The following is a 25,931-nucleotide window of genomic DNA, read 5'->3' as shown; positions in this document are numbered from 1 at the left end:
TCAAGCCTTATCGAACAACAGAACTGGAAGCAAAATATGTTTCTCATTAAGATGATGCCAGCTGTTGAAAATAGTTGTCTCCAGGGTCTTGTTGATAGCTTATTATGCCAAACCACGTTTAGTGTGGCCACATAAACCTCAGATAAGACTGTTCTGATTAAGCTGGGTTTTACAGTCAACACCATTATCTCAGTAATAAGCCAAGGCTCACATTATTGAATCTTTGTAATTTACACATGTGCATGTGTTATGTAATGCACCGGGTTGACCAAAGGGAGGAGCTGCTGTGATGCCATGAAGTCAGCGTCAAACCTCCTCTGAGGAATCCATACAGCCGCCTCTGAAGCGGAAGTAGAAGAAGACCAAGATCACAGTGAATAAAACCTGACTTAGCTGGGAGCACACTGGGAAACAAGTTGTAAAAGACAATCAACTCACTCATTCTGCAATATTTTGTTTGATGTTAGAAGCAACTTCAGCAACAGCAGATTGATTTGTCTGTGTGTGATGCAAGGTCTCCATGTGCTGCCATGGTTGCTGTTGATAACAGAGTTTTATTAGGCTACACGCTTTGTTTGTTGTTCTTGTTTGATGGATATGCATTTTAATGACAGTCACTGCCCAACTGCATTTCTTACTGGCACTTGAGCATCCAGTTGAACAGGATGTGTAAATTAATCCACTAATCCCTCTGCTGTCTTTTAATTACAGTGAGGACAACAGGTCAATGGCATGCACTTTGCAATTTTAAATTGCTTTTGTTCTCTTTTTGTGAGAGGCGGCGGTGAGTTTATTTAATCATATTGCTAGTGCAGTATTTTTACTCCTTTGGGTAATAATAATAATTGTAATAATAATAAATAAAATTGGGTAATTTTGTAACTGTTTCAAGACATCTTTTAAACCAACATCTTAAAATTGCCTTAAAGTGAAAAAGAAATCAGCATTCAGTGACTTTTTAAAAAAGTAAATCCAATCTGCAATTAATCTGTTGATTTGTTTTTTAACCAAAACATTCAAGGAGGCTTTGTGACTTCTTGTTTCCTGCAGCAACTGTGTGATGAAACTTACAAATTTAGTTTTGTGGTTATATTCCAGGAAGGAATAATATAGACAATGGAATGGAGTATCTGCACATGCACAGACACAAACCGCTCAATGAAACTGTTTGTTCAGGTAAACAACAGGGGGGAAAGGATACCTCAATGTTACAGGTGAGTACCACAGCTTTTAGTATTTCTCACTTCATGTCATCCCCTCTGGACAAACCCTTTCCACCCACAGGTCAGATGCAGTCGTGGAACAAGATTTCACAGTCCCCGTCCAACTGGAAGCTGAAGTCTGTGGGGCTGCAGACTGGTCTCTGGGAACATATTAATTCTAACATTAGCTCACTTCTGCAGACACATAAAGGCACCTGTGGGGAGAAAGACAAACCAATATTTACAACCAAAAAGATGGACCAATCAGATAACAGAATACAGTGTTACATTGCTTGGTACAAAAACCATTACCATTCAGTGTCAAGGTCAAAGCCATTAATGTTCTTTCAGTGGAGATTTGCTAAAACCATTTAAACCAAATCAAACACAGTTCGGTTCATTAAGTGGATTAGTGGATTAGTGGATTAGTGATTGATCGTTGTTGAAATGCTACAAATATGTAACCATCTAAACAAAATTGACTTTTTAATGAAATCTGTAGGCTAGCCTTGTTTATACCTTGTGTCATGACGCCTGAACTTGGCTCCTACTGCCCAGCTGTTCTCCCACAGGAAACATTTTAACATCTCACGGGCATGTTCAGTCTTTTCAGGGGCCAATCACATTGCGCCTTTAACAGAGATGCGCCATGCAGTCTCAGCGCTGCTCTCAACTCTGGCTGGACAACTGTGGAGCTGCGACGCAGCGACGCATCTCGCACTTGGAAGACTGTATTCTTACTGACTGGAAGTGACGGGTGATCAGCTACAGAGGAACTTTTTGGATACATGTTTTTGAAATAACTGGGATCGGAAAAATAAATGGGACAACAGAAATCGCGAGAACTTGAATCGCTCCAGTGGTGTGCACGGTTCAGCTTTGCCAACTTTGTGCACTAGCACCATCCGATCTCCCTCAGTCCGTGCAGGAGCAGCAGCAGAGGAGGAGGCTGGATGTGGCAGGAGACGGGTCACTGAGCTGCAGTGAGTTTCCCAGTCCCCAACTCTCCAATGTCACCGGACAGGATGATGATCATTGGACTCCTGCTCAATGTCTTCTCTCATGGTAGGCTAAACAGCGCATTTCTCTTTTTTAACAGCATGCATTTTATTTTAGATGCAGAATATATTCCCCACCGTTGAGATAACTATGTCATTCATTTACTCTGCGAAATGTGGTAGGGCTCATGGAAATCCCTTCCCTTTAGGAAGATAGCTAAATTGTCTTCTACACAGAACTTGAACAAGAATAAATGTATGTAGGCTACATATTATTATTAGTATTACCTATTTTAACAATTATACCCCATGTCTGACGCACATGAGGCCACTGAATATTAGTTTATATTGCTGGTGATAATGTCATAAAGCGGTAACTTTTTGTAAATGCTCTATGCGTGATGTAGCTCATGTGTGTAACATTACAGAAGACCGTCGACTCATTATTTAAAAAGAAAAAAAGGAAAGGAAAGTGGGAAAGACTGAATGTTTAAGCATAAACAGATATTTAGCCTAGTTAAAATGTAGGGATAAATTTCACACACTATTCCAGGTTTGAGTGAAACTTTTGATGTGCACCCCCCCACCCACCCAGTAATTTAGCAGAATCCTTAGATTTTACATCTGTATGACATCAGGGGTAAGGTAATTTCTGCCTTGGACTCCTTCCAAAAAGGGCTGTTCATCATCTCCCAAATATTGATTGGACTGTCCTAGATCATGGAGATATCACACATGAATTGTTGAACTAAGTGATGTTCTCCTTCACATGAAAGCCTTTTGGCTACCACATCATGTAAATCATTGATATTTTACACAAGTTGCGCATTAGAAGTTGATAGGAGGAAAGATTAAATATGAAAGCGAAAATTCACAACTTCATGGCTTCAAGTCTTTGTCTTTGCGGATGATCAAATGGTTAAAGATGATGCCTGTGATATTTGACACAGTACATTAATTTGGATCCCTGTGCTACCACACACACACTCAAGCTACTACAAATTAGTTATAGTCATTAAAGTCAAAACTGTGACTGTGCCTGGATAAGAAATCTCCTGGTGGAGCATAAAGCTTGATCTGTGGTTATTGAATTATGTCATTTTGGATCATAAGATCATAATATGAAACACAACCCCCCCACCCACCCCAGTGCTCCTCAATGCAGACATACATGCGCATACTGATTATGTCAGTAGTACAGGTGGTGTGTGCTTCACTGCATCCAGGAAAATTCAGATAATGTCAGGTGAGGCTGCTCATTAGAGATTAGTATCATAAAATGATGAATGCTTTCTTGTGAATGTCAAACCTTTCAGGCACCCAATATATCATCTGGCGTGTCAAACCCACCTGCCAGGCACTTAGGTGGAATCACACCAAGAGAAGCATTTATTTCCAAGCTCTAGTTAATCTGAGATCTGAGTCATTGCAGATACAAATCAGACAAGACTGTTGTGATGGTAAATTCTATTATTATTGCTAAATCAATTATTGGATTTAAATTTTGCTTATTGACATCACATTGATCATTAAAGAAAAGTGAAATCTATGCAGAACTCCCTAAACTTTAATATGGTTTTGGAGAAATCTGTTGCAGAGCTGCAGTTTTCCAGCCTAAATGCAGACGGTTTAGTGTGTCAGTCTAATGGGCATTGCCTCTGTGGGTCTAAAGGTATTATAAAAATAGCACCTCTTAACAGTATTCCATTTCATACAATGTTATTTGTACCTTGTAATATATCTGGCCTTGTACAACTCTACAGCTTTCCCAAAATGTCTATCACCGTTGATGCTCCACAGAGCTCAGGGCTAACCAGTGCTGTCATGAATATGTCTTCACAAAATTGAACCACCCAAAATAGGAGTAGAACTGTTTCGTTTAGGACGACAGCACACAAAGATTAAATTGGCAACCTGCCCGAGGAACATTACTTAGATAAAAAAAAAACTTTAAATGAATATGCAATTATTTCACATATTTGAAGTTTTACTTTAAAGAAATCATTTTAATTAAAATGCTCACATCAAGGGTAGCTTTAACATCAAAATGTGAGTTTCTGAATGACACCTGATTTCCATTCAACTCACTGTTAAGCTCCTTGCATAAAAGTAGAACATTTCATGAATGTTAATTTTTGTCGTTTATGTGTCGTTGCCTGGTATATACTCTTTTATTATTTCATGTGTGCTCTTCATCTTGATTGTCACTTGCACACACTGGATGGTACCAACCAAAACCCACCGCCCGCTGGAAACCGTCGATATGCGTGTTGCTGTCTGGCCAAGAAATTATTTGGCACATCGTAATTTAGGACTGCACCAGGCAGCAGAAGGCAGACGCCTGAAATATTCACACAGCTTCACTCATCCTGACTGGCTGATGCGGCACCTGATGCAAGTATGTATTTTACCTGGAGTACAGAGTACAGAGGAGGGATTTTGCCTGCGTGATGTGGCTGCACAATCCAGAGGCACAGCTCATTAAATGAGCAGGGCAGCTGTTTGTTCAGACCATGAAATGACAATTCTCGTACACATTTGTAGAGTTGTCTCCTTTAGATGCTTGGACCCTCACCACATGCTGGTGGAACACCAAGATTATACTAAACAGGCATAATCAAGTAATTTTATAATTTATTAATTTTTTATTTTTTGGAACAGGCTTTCATTACGAACACCCTCTGTGTTATGTGGTCATAAACTTTGGTTGAACTGTTCCTATCTCTACTGTATGCCATAATAATGAGACGGGTCACACCTCAAGTCACTTGTTCCTCATTGCAATTGTGCAGCTTGTCGAAGGCTGCAGAGCACTGCACATAACTCCAGCGCTGGAGTTGTCTCTGTGGGCTGTGCTTATAAAAAAACGATTAAGGCAAGTGCAACTGTGCTGCACTTTTTAAAATCTCAGTCACACAGAGAGCCAGTCTTGTTAGCTTGCACAAATTGAGGAGCAAACAAAGGTGTTATTTGCCCGTTGCATGCAAGGCAAGTTTTTGTCGATTTTGGGATAAAGGCATGTGAAATCTTTAATTTTTTGGAAAGAAGCTATCAAGGCGCCTGTCTCAGCCGGTGGAGATGATAAAATGAAATTACAGCTTTGTGTGAAGACTGGGTGTTGTTGGGGGGAGGTTGGAGGGAGCAAAGAAATCATGTTATTCTTTGAAGTGGACTTTCTACAAAAGATGCATTTATATTGTGCTGGTTTGTGAGACTTGTGAGACTGGACAGTGTGTGTTTTCCTCATTTAGACGTGACATGTTATTGCTGCCATCAGTGTGGTCCTGAAGTGGCCACGTAAAGAAAGCTCGAGGGATCCGCTGGTGGAAATGATGACTCGTGGAGAGATTTTTGATGATGACTTTGCCAAAAAATTGGAGGCAGAGTGTTTTAAGAAAATAATGAAATCTTGCATGTGCAGCATCATGGAGGCATAGGTGCCATTTACACTGGGGACGCTGGGGACATGTCCCCACCAGTTTTTGAAATGGCTGATTTTGTCCCCACCACTTTTTTAAAGCAACATTTGTTAAAAAAAACACTTAAAGAACAAATGAAAATGCTTTTAGAAAGGTTTATTTCCACATTAAGAAAAAATGCAATGCAATTAAAATATAGAAGAAACAAATGTACATTGTTCAAAAAAAGTAACTCAAGCTAAAAAAAACAAGCTGATTATAAAATGACCCCAAGATGTGCAGCACCAATCAATAACTTTAACAACTTCTTGACACAGTTTTGTTTCAGCTAGGTTTTCCGTTCTCTCCCTGTGAACATGACAAAAGAGGAGTGAAAACTAAATCATGCCTGCATAGGTGTTGCCTCGGCAGGGATGATATTACATGAGAAAAGTTGATCTACAGGAGAAACAGATCTGAAAGCAGCACAGAATGACTGAGAGCTGCACTGACATAGATTCCGTTATATTAATATATTGTATTTTGAAATGTCACATGCCACCTGAATTTTGTGTTTCCTTTTGCATAAATAAAAACATGTCCACCATAAATTGGTGTAGAAACGTTGACCAGAATGCAGGAAATTAAGTGTTTAATGATCAAACTCCCCACTCATATATCTTGGCATTGAGGATATCATTAAGACATTGTTAAAGGATCTTTTTGTCTCGTTCTTATGAACCTAATATTGCATATCATGATGTTTCATGAGCTAAGTGTCTCTTCACACCCCAAATCTGAGCCCCTATGTCCCCACCACTTTTCAACACAAAGTGACACCCTTGCGTGGAAGGCTCGAAGAAGGAGGAGATTCAAAAGTGAGAGTAACAGGGGAAGAGGTCCTAGGTAAGCTGAAGTAAGGAAGAAAGTCGAGGGTTCAGTGAAAATATCTGAGAGGGAAAAAAGGGTTGACAAGTTCCTTTGTTTAATAACAGTGGTTAATATGTATAACAGATTGTTTGACAGCTGAGGTATTTGGAAGGTGTTTTGCAGAATAATTTGCTGCTATGTAGGTTTTCTGTTCATGTGAAAATTCACTCTGGGCATTTGGAAATCCACAAATCCTAAAGCATCTGAAGAAAATTAGGTTGCCCACGGCGGTGCCTTTTCCTCATATCAAAGACAAACTGCGCAAACTTTTAAGTATATGTTTAATGTTAATAGAAAGTTTAATGTTAAAAGACGATGAGCTGATTGGTGGAAAGTGCAGAATTCAGAGCTCAGCAGAAATGACTGTGTTGATAAAAGTCCACAGAAGCTTTAATCAGCACTGATTAACCAGCCGGATGTCCGTCCACTGGTACACAAATACAGGACAGGCCAACAAAAATATGAAGTTTGCTCCAATACATATTATGATTCAATCAATACCAGAGTGCTCAACAAACAGCTAGAAACTGAATGTCATTGCAAACACTGAAAAAGTGCAGGGACCCTTGATAAACCTTAATGGCACAAGATATTTTTTTGAATGCAGTAGCTTAAATCAAAATTAAAATAAGCATTTTGGGAGGAAAATCATTGTTTAGACTTACAAACATGTGTTCTATTGTCCCGCAGCTTACTTGCTGCATTTATTAGTCCCATGTCAATTAGTGTGTTTACTTGCGCATTAACATTCCATTAACTACACAGTATATTGGGGATATTCATATATTTAGATCATGAGAAAGCACATATAAATACTATGTTGCATTTACACTATCCAGGATAAGATTATATCCAGTAAAGCTCAAATATGCTGGTTACAGGTCAGTTCTGCAAACAGCATATCTCATACTGATGTCGTCACAGCATCAAAATAATCTGCCACTTCTGAACTCAGTAGTGCAGCTGTACAAAATTAGAAAGGAGCATCAAAGTTCAAAAAGTTTGTCATTCTAGCTATAAATATACAGTTGCATTTGGGGGTACAACTAACGTGTATTTTCCTTATGAACTAATCTGTATATTATTTTCTTGATTAATCGATGTATTGTTGGGCAATTGTTGAAATTTTCAATCAGCTTGTTCTGTTTCACTAAAGTCTGATATGAGTCCAAAAATATTACAACAAAATATTTGGGAGGCTGGAACAAGTGAACTTTGCTTAAAATTGACTTTAGCAATTATCAACAAACGGTGTTGAATAATTAAATGAAAAAAAATCACAGATACAAAATTATAGTCAGCATATTCCAAATGAAACCATAGCAGGCCTTCATGTGGAACATGTGGATGTCAGCACAGTTCTGTACAGTTCACTCAGGAATCCCATCATTTTGACTGCAGGTGAGGTTAATGAATGCAAGTAGTAACACGTAGTGGCAGTCATGGGCACGTTTCTCCATTCTCACTTTTGCTCCATCTTGTCGCCTTACTGCCATTTCCTCCTTGAGCCTGTGACTTCCTTCCAAGAAGTCCTCTCTGTCACAATCCTTGAACACATTTCACATCAGAGTCGCACTCTCCCGCCACGGTCGCCTCTCAATTCAAATTACTGCCCAACAATCTGGATACTCTGCTACCCATCCGACGCGTTTGAAAGGACGGAAGAAAAATTTGCCAAACCAGTTGACTCCCTGTGAATGTCGGTGTGTGTGGTTTGTCATTTATGGCGTCAGCCTTCATCAGCTTTGCCTCACAAATTCTATTAATCACCCCAGTGAGAAATCAATAGGGTGTATTATGGCTCACATATCACAGTAATTCATCTCCCGTTTGCTTTTCCCTTCCTTTCCTTTCAAACACACTCCATGCTCAGACCAACAATTCCCTTAACGCAGACTTTTACTTTAGCAATTTGTTGCATCTAAAACAGCATAATATGAGCGCAGTGCTTCTTTATTGTCATGACACTGAATAATGTTAAAGTTATTACAATAATTATGACCTGTCTACCGAACAAGATTTCACAGAGCTGCCCTGTACTTTATAAAGGTTTATTGTTATCCCTCTCTCTCTCTCTCTCTTTCTCTCAGTGTGTGTGTGTGTGTGTGTGTGTGTGTGTGTGTGTGTGTGTGTGTGTGTGTGTGTGTGTGTGTGTGTGTGTGTGTGTGTGTGCTTGCACAAAGAAAGACTCTAAGAAACTAAAATTGCTGATAGTCTTTCTTTATCAATGGTAAGCCTGAGGGAGCAAACACTGAGAAGGAATAATGAATACACTGTCCACTGCCCAAACAGGAGATTACATGAAGCCTGTTTAAATTGCAGCTAAACATGGCGGAATTTAATACTTTAGTATACTTATCAGTGTATCGTGATACATAGATAGGCAGACAGGTAATCATCACCTTCACATACCTTGCAGAGCTGTGACTCATTGCCTTGTGTGTTACTAGTTTTTTCCCCACCTCACCCTGTGGAGTCTCTGCAGTAGCCTTGGCAGGTTTCCTGCAGTGGCGATGAAGCGGAGTCTCTGTTTATGATATGTCTCATGCCAAAGTGAGACGTGGACCTCATGTGGCGCCTGAGATTGCAAAACATGCAGTAGCAGAATTGGATTGCAGACGTGCTTTGTGCCGCCAGTCAGCAAGAGCTTAATCGAAGTGTGTGACCGATCTAACACAGTGCTGTGTGTGTGTTTGTATATAAACTTGTGGGATGTATGTTAATGTACTGAAGCTTAAGTATATGTGAGGATAAAATCAGTACAGATATTGTAGTAATCTTAACAGGGATAAAGTTCAAACATGAACATTTACTGCATTTATTTCTAGTTGCACAACACATTTTTTTTTTTTACGTGTGCCCAGTCTATTCCCTATGTGCAGTTAAAAAGTGACAGGATAGAGCAAATTAAAGAGATTAAGCAGGAGAAAGTGTGTGCATATTGCCTACCCATGCTATTTTCTTTCTCTGGAATCACTGTGTATAAAATGTAATTTGTGGAGACAATTATGTGTCACATTTGAGAAAATTAATTTCCTGAAATGCTCCATCACAATGCATTTTTATGAAGAGGCCTTTCTTTTTTCCCTACTCGTCTCACTCATGCTGCCCCTGGCCTTCCTGCATTGTGTTTTTCATGGAGCAACAATTATTTTGAAACGAATTGTTGTTTTTCCACTTGCTGTCTATACAGAACACTGCCAATCAAAACACTCTTAATGCTTAATGACTGGGGACCAACATGACTGTTTTCCCACTGAATTATGTTGGAAACACTTTTGTACTCAATGACCCTCACAACTTAAGGGACAAATCATTTAAAATAACTATACAGCTGATGTAATTCTTCCATATCTTCAAGCACCATATTTTGTAGGTGCAACGCATACTGATGCATCTGTCAGTTGAAAAGTGTTTGCCTCAGACTATTTGTCTGGAGGAACTTCGGGTGTGTGTGTGTGTGGGGGGGGGGGGGGGGGGGGGGGGGGGAACTGGACTTTTGATATGAGTCACTGTCTGAATGTGATATCCAGGGTGAGTCTCCTGGACCTGAAAGCAAAATTGGAAGCAACTATATATTGGTTTGGTGGGGGAAAAACTGTGCTGAATAAATTGGTTGTAGCATTACATGTGGAGACAGTGTCTAACACTGGTGAAAAGCCTATTCCAAGTGGAAGGGACCCTGCTGCAAAAGGTTTGGCCCCCAGCTGTTCGTGTGTCCTTTTACAATACTAACAGCAGTGCTTTTGTACAAGACATCCATGGGTATATGTCTCTGAAGATACTAAATATGTTCCATGTAAAATGTTCAAGCGCCACATCAGTGTTTTGACATATTTTAGCCATTTTATCCTGTTTATTTTACATTTTTACCAATGATTTTCAATAGCATATCAAGGGTTTTAGATAGATGAATGATGAATGCATGCATTGTTTTCCAGACAGCTATTACTTTGTATTTAAACAAGTATGGCAAAGTAAGATAACTTCTCACATACCTGAAGAAGGTAATCCTTCACAGTGAGCATTATATACTTTTTAAGCCAAAACAGATTGATACATACTTTATTATTGTCATGCAACAGTGTTGGTGGTAATTGTTTTGCTACAGCATGGTAACTGTCACCATTACAATAAGGCACACAAAAAGGTAACACATGAATGTGAAAATATGTACAATGAAAATATATGATATGTACAGTTCAATTCCCCAGCATATCAAGTAGTCCAACAGGCAGAAAGCACAATGATTGATATACTAGTGCAAACATGTCCAATTCGAGTCCAGTCCAGTGCCTGCTGAGCAATTCAGCTCAGTATATAGGATCTTGTGGCATGAGGAGCTGGCAAGAGGAGTTAAAGGGATAGTTTTGGCTGGATGAGGTTCTTATCTATAGTCAGTGTATTACCTGCTGTAGATGGCAGTTATAGCACAGCAAAAATTATTTTAGCCAACTAAAAGAAGGCCCACAAAAAAAAGCAATATCAAGTAAGTATATATATATATATATATATATACACATACACACACAAAAAATAAAGGGAACACTAAAATAACACATCCTAGATCTGAATGAATGAAATAATCTCATTAAATACTCCTTTCTTTACATAGTTGAATGTGCTGACAACAAAATCACACAAAAATTATCAATGGAAATCAAATTTATCAACCCATGGAGGTCTGGATTTGGAGTCACACTCAAAATCAAAGTGGAAAACCTCTTTGTATGACCTCCCTACAACGCCTGGGCATGCTCCTGATGAGGTGGCGGATGGTCTCCTAAGGGATCTCCTCCCAGACCTGGACTAAAGCATCCGCCAACTCCTGGACAGTCTGTGGTGCAACGTGGCGTTGGTGGATGGAGCGAGACATGATGTCCCAGATGTGCTCAATTGGATTCTGGTCTGGGGAACGGGCGGGTCGGTCCATAGCATCAATGCCTTCCTCTTGCAGGAACTGCTGACACACTCCAGCCACATGAGGTCTAGCATTGTCTTGCATTAGGAGGAACCCAGGGCCAACCGCACCAGCATATGGTCTCACAAGGGGTCTGAGGATCTCATCTCGGTACCTAATGGCAGTCAGGCTACCTCTGGCGAGCACATGGAGGGCTGTGCGGCCCCTAAAGAAATGCCACCCCGCACCATTATTGACCCACCTCCAAACCGGTCATGCTGGAGGATGTTGCAGGCAGCAGAACGTTCTCCACGGCGTCTCCAGACTCTGTCACGTCTGTCACATGTGCTCAGTGTGAACCTGCTTTCATCTGTGAAGGGCACAGGGCGCCAGTGGCGAATTTGCCAATCTTGGTGTTCTCTGGCAAATGCCAAATTTAGCAGTTTTTAGTATTTACATCGGAGATGAGCAGTGCCAAAAACACTCTAAGAAAACCTAAAAAAACTTTCCTAAACCCAAAAGGTAAAGAAAAGACAAAGCTCTAAACTAGGCTTGTCCAAAGACAAGGAGAAAACGGTGCTAACAAAAAGGGCTTCTCAGTCCTACTCACTGCTAGTTGCTGACGCAATATAGCTAAGACAAAGAAAATTGCTTCATAGCAAACAAAAATGGCAAAGCCAACAAAACCAGGTTGTCATAAGACAATCAGAATGGCTACTTACAATCCAAGTCTACTATACTCAGTTCACTACGTACAATGAACACAGACATAACACAGTACTCAGGCAGGTTGGGAATGGCAGAGAGGGGGAAGAGTTCCTGTCAGTGGGGCTTAAGATGGCTGCTGTCATCTAGGTGCCCAATCAGGAGGCTCCAATCAGCTCTACCGGACCACCTGTTCTCCAGTACCTGCATACACTCACACACACTCTAAGGGAGGAGAACAGCTGACAGTGCAGGGAGAGATAAACAAACAACAAAATATGAATAAACAATGATATATATATATATATATATATATGAACATGGTTGTTCTACGGTTGAGAAAATGTAGTTCCAAAGGAAATGGCTGTCTGATATCAAGATAAATATTCTAAATGTAATGTCTTTCTATTTATTCCGGTAGGCTTTCTTTTAGGTGGCTGAACATGATGCCAGAAACGAACAAATTCTCTGTTCGCAGCATACCTCTTTTGTTGTCTTATAGGTTTTATTTTCTGACTAGCTTTTGAATGCACTTAAAAACCCACAGTAAAATGTGAAGTCTTTTTGACCACTCAAAATGCTTTTACATTACATTCACTGAGCCTAAGTGCTCAAGCAGAAACTAACAATCACACACATTCATACACTGGCGGAACAGCCACCAGGGGAAATTCGGGGTTCAGTATCTTCCCTGAGGACACTTCAACATGCAGCCTGAAGGAGCCAGGGATTGAACCGCCGACCTCCCCATTAACATGGAACCTGCTCTACCTCCTGAGCCACAGCCGCCCCCAGTATACCACAATGTGAGGTGACTGGCAGCTTAAGGATTTCCAAAAGCTTGTATGGACATGTAACTCGCATCAGGACAAACATTGAGACACTGTGCTCAAATATGGCGCATTAATAAAAAGGCCAAGGTATACTGTAAGACTGTTTACATAAAAACATCAGGAGGAAAGAAGTCAACTGGGAGCCCCAACGAGAAGATGAATAAATCATTATAAAATGATTATAACCATAACATAACCCTATAGAGTTTCCATGAGGAACACTGAGGTTGTGCCCACATTACTGCTCTATTACATTTGTGTGCTTTCAATTTAATCTGCCTTGTTGGATATTATAGTAACCTCTAGCAGTAGATGGTCTATAGAGTGCACTCACCTCATTCTGTTGTCTTAATTACAACCTATTGTGTAGGGACTAATACTGGATGGTGGGACCATGAACCCAGCTGCTTTGGTGGTAATTCTGGCAACCAGCAGCTTTGTCCACTGACAATATCAACCTCTCCTCTAGGTAGTGCACCAGCATCTGCATCCTTAGACTGTCTGGTGGCGGAGCAGGGTTGCATCCAGGAGCAGTCCTGCATGGTGCTCTATCGACTGCTGGAGTACTGTGCAGCTGAGGAGGCTGTGTCGCCCCTCGGCTCAGACGCCCGCATGGAGTGCCTGGAGGCCCAGAGCTCCTTGCAGCATTACCGCCCCCTTCAAGTTTGCAAGTGTCAGCGTGGCTCTCGCAGGGAGGAACACTGCCTCAGGGTCTATTGGACTGTGAGATTTGCAGGTGGGTTTAAGCATTGGCATCTGTGTGTCTGTGTGTGGGGGGGCTTTTTGAATTCTCAGCTGCACAGTCCATGTGACAATACTCTTCACTGTTGTTTTAGCATATGATGAGTATGAAGTGTCTCCATATGAAGAACTGCAGTTAAATCTAGTGAGAAACATTGAGATGTCACGTATGGCGTCCATCATGGCAGGTACTGCTCTTATCACAGATATTTAAAAGTTTGGCAACCAAATCACTGTATGTCATGATTTTTATTTCCTGATATACATTACGCTCTTTTCTTCCTGACAACCTCCAGTTTCCTCTCTTTCTGTGGATGGCCAAAACCAGTGTCTGAAGGCAGCCCAGGACTGTGGCCTGTATGAGAAATGTGGCTCCCTGCGCTCAGAATATGTTGTGGCCTGCACCAAGCGAGCAACAGTCTCTGACAACAGCTGTAACCGCCAGAAATGCCACAAAGCCCTGCGGCGCTTCCTGGAGCGCGTGCCAGAGGAGTACAGCTTCGCTCTGCTATTCTGTCCCTGCTCTGACACTCTGTGTGGGGAGCGTCGGAGGAAAACCATCGTCCCTTCATGTTCCTATGAGGAGAATGGGAGAGGGGAGGAAAGACTGGGCAAGCCCAATTGCCTCAGCCTGCAGAACTACTGCTCCAGAGACGAGCTGTGTAGGTAAGACGAGTGGGTGTGTGTAATGATACAGTATGTCAAATACCCTTAATAAGGGCACAGCACTGAAGAAGATTGTCAGCAGAAATTCAAATTTCACGATGTGTACTACAAAGCACAAGATATAAAGAATCAGAAAATGTGCCACAAATACCTAAAAGGTAAGCACAAAGACAGTCTACAAAAATGATAACATCAAAGTGAGTTTTTAACCACTAGTGGCAATGTTGAGCGGTATTTTGATGAGTGGGTCGCTCTTTTGTTTGTATCTCATGTAGGGCTGCGACTAACGATAATTTTCTTTCTTTGATTAACCTGATGATGATTTTATCGATTAATCGCTTGGTCTATGCAACTTCAGCAGGGATTTTTCCTGGCTCAGAATGAGGCGGAGGTGCACCCTGCCCTCAGCTAGCTCAAGCAAACAGTTTTTACAAGCAGAGCTTTTGAAGAGTGAGAGAACATGACGTTTATACTGTTAAAGCATATTTTATAAAAAAATAAGTAAAGGTACGCTGTTCAACATTAAATAAAATACAACATAAAAGCTAATGTGTTATTTAAACAGTTAATAAAACAGCAAGTTTAAAATCAAATCAGATATAACATTGTTTTCATTTATAGTTCAGTTCTCTCCCAGTGTAGTTGATGTGAATTCCTGGATATTAAATGTTCTGTACTGGTCCCAGTAGACATGGTTAAGCTCTGCTTGAGACTGAGAACGTGACCACAAGATATACTGAATATCTTGCTAAACAATTTGATCCTGCTGGCAAAATATTGTTTACACATATGTGGATCTCCTCCTGTTTTTCAAGAAGCATCTGTATTTTAAATAAACCACTCACACTTTTAACAGACTATAATTTTTTTTTTTATATAACTTATTTAATTTACTTCCTAATTTAAATGATTTGCTTTTCTCAGTATATGTGGCAGTCATGTTCTCAGATGTAGGTTTTGTAAGGAACTAATATGATTTTCTACAGATGTCTGTTTGAACTTTTGTTTTCGATAAAGTGGGAAAAAAGTTGATTCAAAAACTTTAAACTACTTCATGTCATTACACTTGACCAGTGCAAACAAAAACCAACTGCCATTTGCAACAGCATTTTTAAGTCCCTGCTGGCAATATTAAGTATAATAAAACACTGAACAGCAGGGAAAAGCAGTTTTGTTTTCTTTAGTGATTTTTTTGCTGTGTCGTTACCAGTGGAAACACTGTCGCGCCTCTTTATTTTGAAAGCGCTGCAGTCCAGCCAAACAGACGGCTCTTTTCTTCCTCTCTGAAAGTTTTGGCACCACATCAGCATAATGCCAGAAAAACACAAAGTGCAATGCTTGCAAGAAATTTGTGTTTACCATGAAGACACTGTCAAAGGTTTTGACGAGAACTGTAGGCGGGACCAAATTAGACGGAGGCACTGCCTCGTAATTGTCTTTGCAGAAAAAACCCTGATCAGAAAAAAGTTAAATTTGCCCATCACCATTTGCCAAAGTGACGTTTTCAAACAACTTTTGTTATCTGACCAACACTCTAATTCAGTTTACTGTAATACAAGACAAGGCAAAGTAGCAAATTCTCACATCTCAGAAGTCGTGTTGTGCTTTTGTCGTTTTTGGTTTTTCCAGTGAAATAACCCCAAATATACCATTTGATTAAATTATGTACTAGCAATGTCAACCCACAGGTGATACCTGTCAAATCTGATCAACATTTGTCAATAGATAATTGGATAATTGCTTATGAAGAACATAACCCAAGCAGTGATTTTCGACTAATGCTTCATGTTCTATCTCCAGTGCTGTGCGCTAATAGCGAGTAATAAACATGAATGTGTATTACATTACTGTGTCTTCCAGTAATGGAAATCAGATCAATAGTTCTTGCAAGCTATATAACGTACCTTGGTATCATGCTGTTCCACTGATCAACATTTGATGCAAACAAAGCAAGGGTCAAAATATTTTTTTTGTAAAAGCAGTTTGCTTTTAGTGGCCCAGAATTCATGCTAAGATAAGTAAGTAAGATTATAACTAGGCTAATTTTAGTCTGTACTTTCTCTGCATATTGTTCATGAATGTAGAGGACCTGCTTACATTAATTACAGTCTAGTCTGTGTGTAAATGTTACAGAGGTTATTAAAGAGTTATTTGAAACTGAGAAGGTCATGTAACATTCCCCTCTGTAGTAACAGATTTTAAACAAGAAAAAAAGGGGCCTTTAACTATTGCTGACATGAGGTTGCTTTGTTCCACACGCATGGCTACCACATGTTCCTGCTGCAATGTGCGGGCAAGCACAGAAACATATATTCATATAGTGTCTTCGGTTTTATCTGTTGATATATTATTGTAGATATGGTATTGTAGACCTGCTCTAGATCATTGGTGTTTTAGACTGTGTGTGCATGTTTAAAAGAATAATTGTGAACTTCAGGCATCTACTTCTAATCTATAGCTTGTAAACCTCTGAGAAGAGCCGTCACTGTCCACAGTGCGGATATCAATAATACCAATAATTGTAAACAAGTAAAACTGCTGTGACAAAACTACTGTATAGGTGTACAGTGCAATAAAGTGCAGTATTAGCTTTACTTTTCAGAATTTTTTTTTGATTAGGTCATCCAAGTAGGTGAGGTGGTTGGTGTTAGTGGGCTACTGAAATGTCTATGAATTTTCTACAATAAGACGTTTTTAATGCAACATGTAGTTTTGCGAGTGCACAGCTTTTTCTCTGTTTTGTGTTTTGAGATTGTACACTGTCTTTATTTTAGATCGACCCCGAATCCCAAAATTAAATAGTAAAAATAATTTAAAATGCACACTCTGCTTCTCTGTGCTGACACATAAAAAGCTGTTTTCTCTTCTGTGTTTCTGTCCATGTGTGTTGTATTTGTTTGTGTGTGTGCGTTTCAGATCCCGGTTTGCTGATTTCCAACACAACTGTCAGCCCTCCCCCCTGTCTGCCTCTGGCTGTATGCGAGAGAGCAGAGCCATGTGCCTGAAGGCCTACGCTGGACTCATAGGTGAGTTGGAGGAAAAGAAACTATAGAGGTAGAAGAGGCTGAAAGAGAGAATAGTTTAGAAAAAAAAAAACAGACAGCTGCTCAAAGGACTCGTTATTGTAAATCATGAGTAGGTGTCTAACAGTGATATTTAGCTTTCATTTTCTTGCGCAAAATAACTCTACAGGGATTCATAAATGGTCACCGGCCAAAAGCTGCTGCTCTGGGGATCCAATCAGCATCACTTTAAAAAACTTGATTTAAAAATTGCCCTTCCAGCAGCTCTACAAAATGATCCAGGTAATATTATTTCCTTCTGTTTCCCACACTGTATTTTTCAAAAAGTAATTTCATGAACCTGCAATTATCAATATCGAGAGGTGGAAAACTGGTAACACCGGATCCCCAGGGCACCAATATTGTTGGTAGACTGTGGCTTACCTTCCATAGAAGTGTGTGCTGAAAATGAAAATCTTCTGCCTAAGGGAAATATTCCTTTAAAAGTTTGTAAAGTTGAGCATACGACTTCTTTCTACTACCAGGTACGATCATGACTCCCAACTATGTGAGCAACAGCAGCACCGAAGTGTCCCAGTGGTGCACATGTGACGGCAGCGGGAACGAATGGCAGGGCTGTCAGCGCATCTTGAATTTGTTCAGCAACAACATATGTCTGCGTGAGTAAAATGTCATGAGGTTACAGCATGCAACAGAATATATCTTCAGGGCTGCACGTCCATAGCAAGTAATAACAAAATAATAATACAGATTGGAAGTTTCCTGCATGAAATATTTGCAGCTTCCTGGCAATATACACAGTGACGTTTCAAGCTAAAAATAATTAATTTCAACCATGATAATAATGTTTATGTCACACACAAATACACAACTATTTTAATTAAAAATGAGAGATTTCTATTTATGATTTAATATCATATTTCTCACATGAATGTTGGTCGTGTCAGGAATATTCATGACTTTTTATTCTAACTTTAAGAATCCGTTCACCTACTTGGCCATTTTCTGTATGTTGATCACATGTTGTTCATACTTCAGGGTTTTGTTGCAATTTCTCAGCTCATGTCAGTAAATTGGACTATTACTGTTACACTTTGTGGTATTGAAACAAGTTCCTTAGAGTTTTGAGTGGAAGCATGAAGCTTGATTATTCTTGCAAAGCCAGAAATTTGAGTGACAAATGTCTTTGAATTTCAGAGACTGTTCATTTTCAAGGATCTCATGTGAAATAACTGTCAGTTCTTCCTGTGTCAAGATAATGAAAGAGGAAATGTAACATTTTAGCTGTCAAATCGGAGGATAGACTAAATAAATTGATAGCGATATTTTATAATGGGCATCAATACAGAATTCAGATGAGTTGGGTTATAATTGATAATTGAGAGGGCAAACCATTGAACCGTAATGTTTTCTTATAAATAAATAAATGGCAAGTCAGAGACTGTCTCGTGTCTGGTTGGCTGCCAAATGAGGATGTGATTTCCAAGTACTGTGGCGTCAATTATTCATTTCTCCAAATTTGATAAACATAAAGTGGCTTCTTGTTGAATCGTTGCCAAACCAGCAGGGTGGAAAGAGCATTAAGTGTAGACCGACAAACAATCCAGTAGATGAGGCAGTAGATGTTAATTTTACTCAAGGTTTGATTTTCATCACATTATTTCTCCTAGTCATCCAAAATTACTGTTTAGGGTAAAATTAATTGTGACTGCACAGTACTGCAAACAGAAGATAGAAGAACAAAGGGGGCATAGATTGCCCTTTTTCAAGTAACCTCTACTTTCATATTTATTTGCCTTATCCTACCTTTTTGCTAATGTTAGATAAGCTAAAACTACAATGGATCAAAACGTAAATTTTCTATGCAGTCTTAATCTGGATACTGTGTGCAGTTGGGCAGTTTTGTCATATAGGGTAAAAGCAAGCTCCTATGAGGATATAGCAGTGCTTTCAGCTAAATGCTGACATGCTCAACAAGCCCTCAGGAACGAAATGGCTGCACATGGTATTGATATTTCCGGTATCGTCAGGTGATGCACACTGGCCCAAAAAGCTCCCCCCCACCCACCCAAACACACAATAATTGGAAAAGGAGTGGCTGTAAAAGGGTTTTCTGGGTATCACAGTCTCTTTGTGATCAGAAAAGTCCAGAAAAGTCAATTATTTTATCCCATTCATGAGTGTGGAGCCCACAGGAAGTCAGCCAGCTTATGCACATGCTCTATAGGCCAAAAAAAGGATTTTTATTGGGATATGTGCCGAGTGAGCAATTTTCATTGGAATGAACAGTGGTGGAAGAGGTAACACCAATCTTTTACTGAAGTAAAAGTAGCAGTACCACTGTGTAGATATAATAATTAATAATTAGTAAAAAGTACCGAAGTATTAGTATTGAAACATACTGAAAGTACCAAAAGCAAAGTACTCATTAGTAATGGGTTATAAGTATTGATGCATTAATGTGCAACATGTTCTCATCTCAGGGCGTCAAATACTGACACTTTGAGAAAGCCTGACAAAGCTTCAGTATTTTATGCATAAGGTATCCTGGGATGAGACCGGACTCTAATGTGTCACTTGATCACTTTAATGTTGCAGCTGTTAAAGGTGGAGCTTATTTTAACTACTTTATTTACTGCTAGGCAGCTTAATCTATAATAATAATACATCATAAATTATTAGTTGATTCATATTTTGTATTAATAGAGTATAGGTATAAAGTAGCATAATTACTCAAGTAAAGTAAAAGTACCTCATAATTGTACTGAAGTACAGTACTCAAGTAATGTACTTCGTTACATTACACCACTGCAAATGAATGGGGTGCCATATTTGAACTTTATATTAATTCTCCTTAATACATCCATGGCTCATAATGACAACCCTATCATGCTAATGTTTACCATGGTTACCATCGTAATTTAAAATGTTGGCATACTAACAATTGCTAATTAGCACTAAACAAAAAGTACTACAAAGGCTGATGGGATTTTCAGGTATTTAATCAAAATGTACGACGTGTGAACCAGTTTTAACGGAAATCCATCCAGTAGTTGTAAAGTGTTGGACTGAGTGATATACTGGCATCTCTAGAGCCATGAAACTAATGTGGCTTAAAAGTACAAGTCATTTTCCAACCAACGTATTTAAATGTATTTGCCCAATAACGCACAGTATTTAGAGTTGGTAGCTTTAACTATTCTTTTAAAAGTCACTGATAATATTTTGGTGATGCTTCAAGGATAAATAACGATGTGAACCTAATGAAGACGGACCCTGCTGGTTCTGTTTCAGGCAATGCCATCAGCTCCATGGGAATCTCCGCACCTCCTCCTGTGGAAAACACTCCCGTGCCAGCTTCTCAGCCCCCCCCAAGAATCTACCTGGAGAGGGTCCACGTCAGCGTTAACACTCTTCCTGAATTCAACAGTGTAAGCGCTATCTTCTGCCTCACTGTCTCACCATATGCTAGTGTTAGACACTTGCTAGAAGCTGAATTGAAGAACAGGTTGACTAGATATCAGGTGGTAACACCTAAGTGTCACCAGGGACTGTAGGAGTGAGTTGGCCCAGCAGCTCCCTCCTCTACCCCTACCTCTCATTGTGGCTGAGGATTAGCTGTAGTTGTTTGCAGCATTACTCAACCCTTACTGTTAATATTCATGTATGCACACCCTTCTGCTCCATATTCCCCATTTTCTCACCATTTTAATTCCTTCTTCCTCCTACCCCATCCCACAAGCCCTTACAGCACTGAAACCCTGCACTGCTGGGCTGCATATTGGACACCAACATATACAGTTTTTTTTTAAAGATGATGCATCAGCATTTCCTAATTATTGTGTAGAATTGAATTTGAGATGATGCCTTCTCAAGGAATAAAACGGTTTCCTGTGATGTTATTAAGCTCTAAATTTGATTTAAGAAAAATCTCAAACTCAATTGCCTATTTACATTTTCAAATGCAGACTGAAAAATAGAACAGCAAGTGATCTCTAGTTTTGATTCCATGACACGTCAAGGGCATTTTGAATGAAGTTTACAAAATAAAACTGATTTGAGATATTGGGTTGTTTCAGCCAGTACACCCCCACAGCATCCTCTCTGTCTTTGTTCAAGTGGAGGCCTTACCGTATTGAGGGCCTTTTCAAAGCAGTTAGTGGGAAGAATATGTGAACTATAAAACCCTTCAACAGTGAGAGGCTGCTGAATTATGATACTATCCCTAATTCAAAGTGCAAACGCCAGTGAAAGAAGCAAACACTATATAAATTTAAGTTCGGTAAAAAGTGTGCTATTTTTCTGTATTTACTTTCCTTTCCTTAGTACCTTTTAGACAAAACTAGGGCTGTCCCTGACTAAGGATTTACATAGTCGAATCAGAATCGTCAAGTCCTGCCTATAGTCGACTGGTAGTCGAATCATACGTGTTTTTGTGCACGGTGATTGTGAGCTGAAGCTAAACTGAGGCTTATTGAGGATGACCATTTTCTCTCTCTCTCTCTCTTTCTCTTGCCCCTGCCATTCCCCGGTCTTGTGCAGAGTTTTTGCCGTGCTGCAACTGCATGCACATGGTGTCGCGGTTCCTCGCGGGTCTATTTCAAGTAGCGGCTGTTTAAAAAACGATATAATATTCTTTGTGTTGTTCATCAGCGGTGATGAATTATCCGAGGTGTGGACAACTCTGCACAACACTGGTGAAGCTGCGGCTCCATCTCTTCAGCAAGTGTTCCTGCTGCCACTACATACACTACACATTCACGCTACGCCTACACATGCGCATTGACGACCCAGGGTTAGGGTTACAATTTTGGATTTATTTATGCACTTTAAAAACATTTATTGGAAATTTTTCTTTTTATATGTTTATTTACAGCATTAAATGTTGAAATGAATATTGTAATAGGCTGTATATTAACTTACTGGGAGAAGACTGGTAGTTCTATGTAAAATCAGACATTGAGCACCCCCATATCGCCAAAATGGCACGATCCTTGTGTCGTTGCGAAGCTTCGACTGTGAGATTGACAGCTGAATCAGGCTCCACCCATCGAAGCAAATCCAACAGCCACCCCTGTTTGATGCACACTGGAAATGTCTCTGTACTATGTTTATATTTGTATTCCTGTTAGCACCAAACCCCAGTCAATTATTTTGGTGGACAGATTGGTTTTGAGCCAAGTAACTATCAAATAGATATATTGTTTAATAGTTATTGTTTTCTTAGCCACTGTGAGACTTTTTTTTTTTTAATAGATACCGCCAAATACAGATTCATTTTAAGTGTGGTAGCAAGTGCCTTGTTGCAAAGTTATCAATTATGAACATATAGTATGCTTCTATTCTCCAACACAGAGAATAAGAGCGTGGACACAATTAAGGTAACGATTGAGAAACATGATTCACAACAAGCTTTCAAAAGTTACCAAAGAAATGTAATTCTCTTATGGCATGTTGCGTTCAAATTCGTGAGCTTCTTGGCTGTTTGGGCAGCAGCTTCAGAATATTTTCAGTATCAAATTCTGTGTTGATGTGGACTTTCTCTTGAAGTTTACATCCTGAACTTCCCTCCATGCTTCACCACTCCTGTTAATTGGAAGAATCACTCTTTCCCCGCTTTTACAGATGGAAGACAGCGAGGAAGAGGAGCAGGAGGAGGAGGAAGAAAGTGAGGAATTCAATGTCATCCCACCGTATTCTGAGAAGGACTCTAACATTGAATCGGGGGCTAGAGGGAGTAAACGGGGAGCAGCTAGCCGAGCGGTACCTGTGTTACTATTACTGCTGCTGCCTACACTCATCCTGGACTGGGAGAGTGGGAGCTACTGAGGCCTCCATTTCATTCACCACTCATCTTTTACACTCGCTACCGCATCACAGCACTCAGAATGAACCACGGAGGACATATGTGAGGAATAAATGCTCTATTTCTTTTTCTTTCTTTTTTTTTGCATTTTTAAACCCCCCTTTATTTTACAATTCAGTTTCTCCTATTACTGCCTCCTCAAGAGCCAAAAGATATCAGTAGTCCCGCAGTATCAGCCATGGCTTTGCTCGAGTCCTCTCCTATAGAAACGAACTGAACAATGTGAGCAGATATGTGAGTGCATGGGTGAATTTAGAAATGCTGTCTGGGCAAATACTCTATCTAGAGCCTGCTTCAAACTCAAAGTACATCCCCTCTTTTAACAAGAAGCACATTGCCCAAGGCCACATTCACTATACACACTCCACAACCAGTCTACTCCACTCCAACCAGGCCCAAGCACTGCTTTTGATTTCTATTTCATGACTCATGTCACAACCGTTTCTCTGTTGTCCCTTTGGCTCTTCCGCTCCCTCCTTCATACTATGGTTGAGTAAGATAATCCACTTCAGAACAAGCTAATACGAAACTGTACTACACTTAAACCGCTTTGTACCATTTAAAAGAACTTTTAAAACTGCTTCATCTAAAATTCTTAAGACACAAAACAATGTGTTGTCACATTATGTTTGATCTCATGCCTTTTCAACCTTTGCTCCTTTGTGCACCATAAAGCAGAGTGCAACAGTCAATCTGCGCTGCTTCTTTTGTTAACACGCCACTTAGTATTATTCCTACCAGGGTGAGTGGCTAAGAATTCAACCACTGGCAAAAGTAATGAGATCAAATTCTATTGTAGAAATGACGAGCAGAGAAAAAGCAACATGAGCAATTACAGCACAATTCAAATTGCTCAGCACGCAGTGGAAGTCTGGAATAAGGCTCAGGGGAGGAAATAGCCAATTTACTGCTGTCATACCCTCTCACTTTTTTTTACCCCTAGGAGGTGTATTTTTAGTGTTCCTTCCCCATCATGTGCTTTAGATGTTGTGAGAGCGAGATGCGGAGATAGGGATGGACACAGGAGGCTGGAAAGCCTGCTGGCTGCTCTGATCATTGAGCAGCACATTGAGCCATTCTCTCTGCCTGAAATAGCTTTTGCTGATGTTAATGATTTTTTCTCGTATGGCTCATTTTCTTGTGAAATTATGCAGCTGTGGGGATGTAGGTAAAGAGAAGTATAGAGAAGTTTTTGTAGAGGGATAGTTTGCGAGAAAAAAACCTGTCTGAGCTCTGCGAGGATTTTATATTGTGGTTATACATTCGTTTTTACCTAAATTAACTGTTGTATGTAATGTTGTAATTGCAGTAATACATTGATGGGTGACTTCAAAGAGCTGTCCCCTGACCTCACCATCTTCAAACAGATCAGTACTGAACATTTCCAAAGACAAATCACCAAAAAACGAATTCTTAGATGTTTGAATATCACTTGAGGAGGCAGAATGGCCCCACCTTTTTTTACATGATGGTTTATTGACATAAAGACTGAACCTTTGATAAGGGCAGACAGTATAAAGGCAGAAACGCACTGGAAGCATATGAGCTATGTGATTGCAAATGCAAGTCCATCACTACTTCAAACTTGGGTTTGATTTTCACAAGTCAAAGTAGGACTTATATGGATGTTGTAAGGTTAGTAGAGCTGTAGTGATGGTTACCCACCTCAGGGCAAAATGACATCATGCCGATTTTTGACCACTTTCTTGTTGAGAGTTTGGCTACAGGGAGCTAAGAAGTGGGTGAGGAAAAGGCCAGTTAACAAAGCTCTGAAGTGTGACTGCAAGCTTAGTGGGTACAAGAAAATGACATACAGTATTTGGACAAAATATTTCAAATAAAAAGTCTGGCTGGACAACCAGCTGGTATCCAAATATATGAACCAGAACCAGGCCATAGAAGAGATGTGTTGATGAATAAACTAAATATTCTAAAGAAATACCCATCACAGTGTCACTGTACAGTATCAGTGACGACGCTTATTCCAATCTCTCAGCTGCAGTTATTCATAAAGTATCAAAGGAACAGCATCCTGCGCCAAGTGTCAATAACTGCATCCAGTGCGCTCTGGCCTTAATGACTGAATGTTACATGTGTTTTCAGATTTCAATAAGTTTGTTTATACTTGTAAAGTATGTAAAGTAAACATTTACATTAAACATGGCTTGTATTTTTTTGACGAGTTATGGAGTTTCAAAGAAAAATAGCTTATTCTCCATCCATAAGATAAAATATGTGAATATTCCCCAAATTAGACCATTTTTAGTTTGTATCTTGACTATGTACAGTACTTTGTTTCACACGCTAACCTTCTTTTAAAGACATATCAAACATGCCAAATAATTCTGACTGTAATGTGTAATAACTGTGTAATTTTGTGACAGAACAGAACAGTGTGCCGATTTGTTAAAAGAAGAATAAAAGTCACAATCGAAATTTCCACGTCTAACAGAACAAAAGTGCCTTTGAATGACCAAGAAATGACTGCTGTGTATGAACATTTTTTTCTTCTGATTATTTTTTTATTTTTTTTACGTTGCACAAATTGCACAGGAAAAAAACCTCATACATCCTGGTGGGATTGGGAGTGCTGACTGTCAATGTCAGTGTAAGTTGGTGAGTTAATCACCGTAGTCGAATTTACCTACTAATAATAATACTTTAATTCA

General features: G+C 39.7%; 1 protein-coding gene across 1 annotated transcript; it reads left to right on the top strand.

Annotated features, from left to right (window-relative positions):
• Positions 1-1,454: 1,454 nt before the first annotated feature.
• LOC119895119 (GDNF family receptor alpha-4-like) lies at positions 1,455-25,700 on the top strand. The gene is made up of 8 exons (XM_038707988.1): positions 1,455-2,267; positions 13,436-13,702; positions 13,803-13,895; positions 14,004-14,373; positions 17,290-17,399; positions 17,921-18,055; positions 20,691-20,827; positions 23,022-25,700. Exons 1-8 carry the CDS (start codon positions 2,213-2,215, stop codon positions 23,223-23,225), a joined length of 1,371 nt encoding a protein of 456 aa, XP_038563916.1. The 5' UTR covers positions 1,455-2,212; the 3' UTR covers positions 23,226-25,700.
• The last annotated feature ends 231 nt before the right edge of the window (positions 25,701-25,931 follow it).

This window comes from Micropterus salmoides, unplaced genomic scaffold, assembly GCF_014851395.1.
Source record: "Micropterus salmoides isolate LMB-PRFRI ecotype aquatic unplaced genomic scaffold, ASM1485139v1 Ms_hic_scaffold_9, whole genome shotgun sequence".
NCBI classification, from domain to species: Eukaryota; Metazoa; Chordata; class Actinopteri; order Centrarchiformes; family Centrarchidae; genus Micropterus; species Micropterus salmoides.
The sequence above is the reverse complement of the archived record's forward strand: the minus strand, read 5'-3'. Positions and strand labels throughout refer to the sequence as shown.

Coding starts and splice junctions, on each gene's coding strand:
- LOC119895119 (XM_038707988.1), top strand. CDS start 2,213: ATGTCACCGGACAGGATGATGATCATTGGACTCCTGCTCAATGTCTTC. Junction 13,703..13,802: donor TTGGACTGTGAGATTTGCAG/GTGGGTTTAAGC, acceptor CTGTTGTTTTAG/CATATGATGAGTATGAAGTG. Junction 17,400..17,920: donor GGCCTACGCTGGACTCATAG/GTGAGTTGGAGG, acceptor TTCTACTACCAG/GTACGATCATGACTCCCAAC.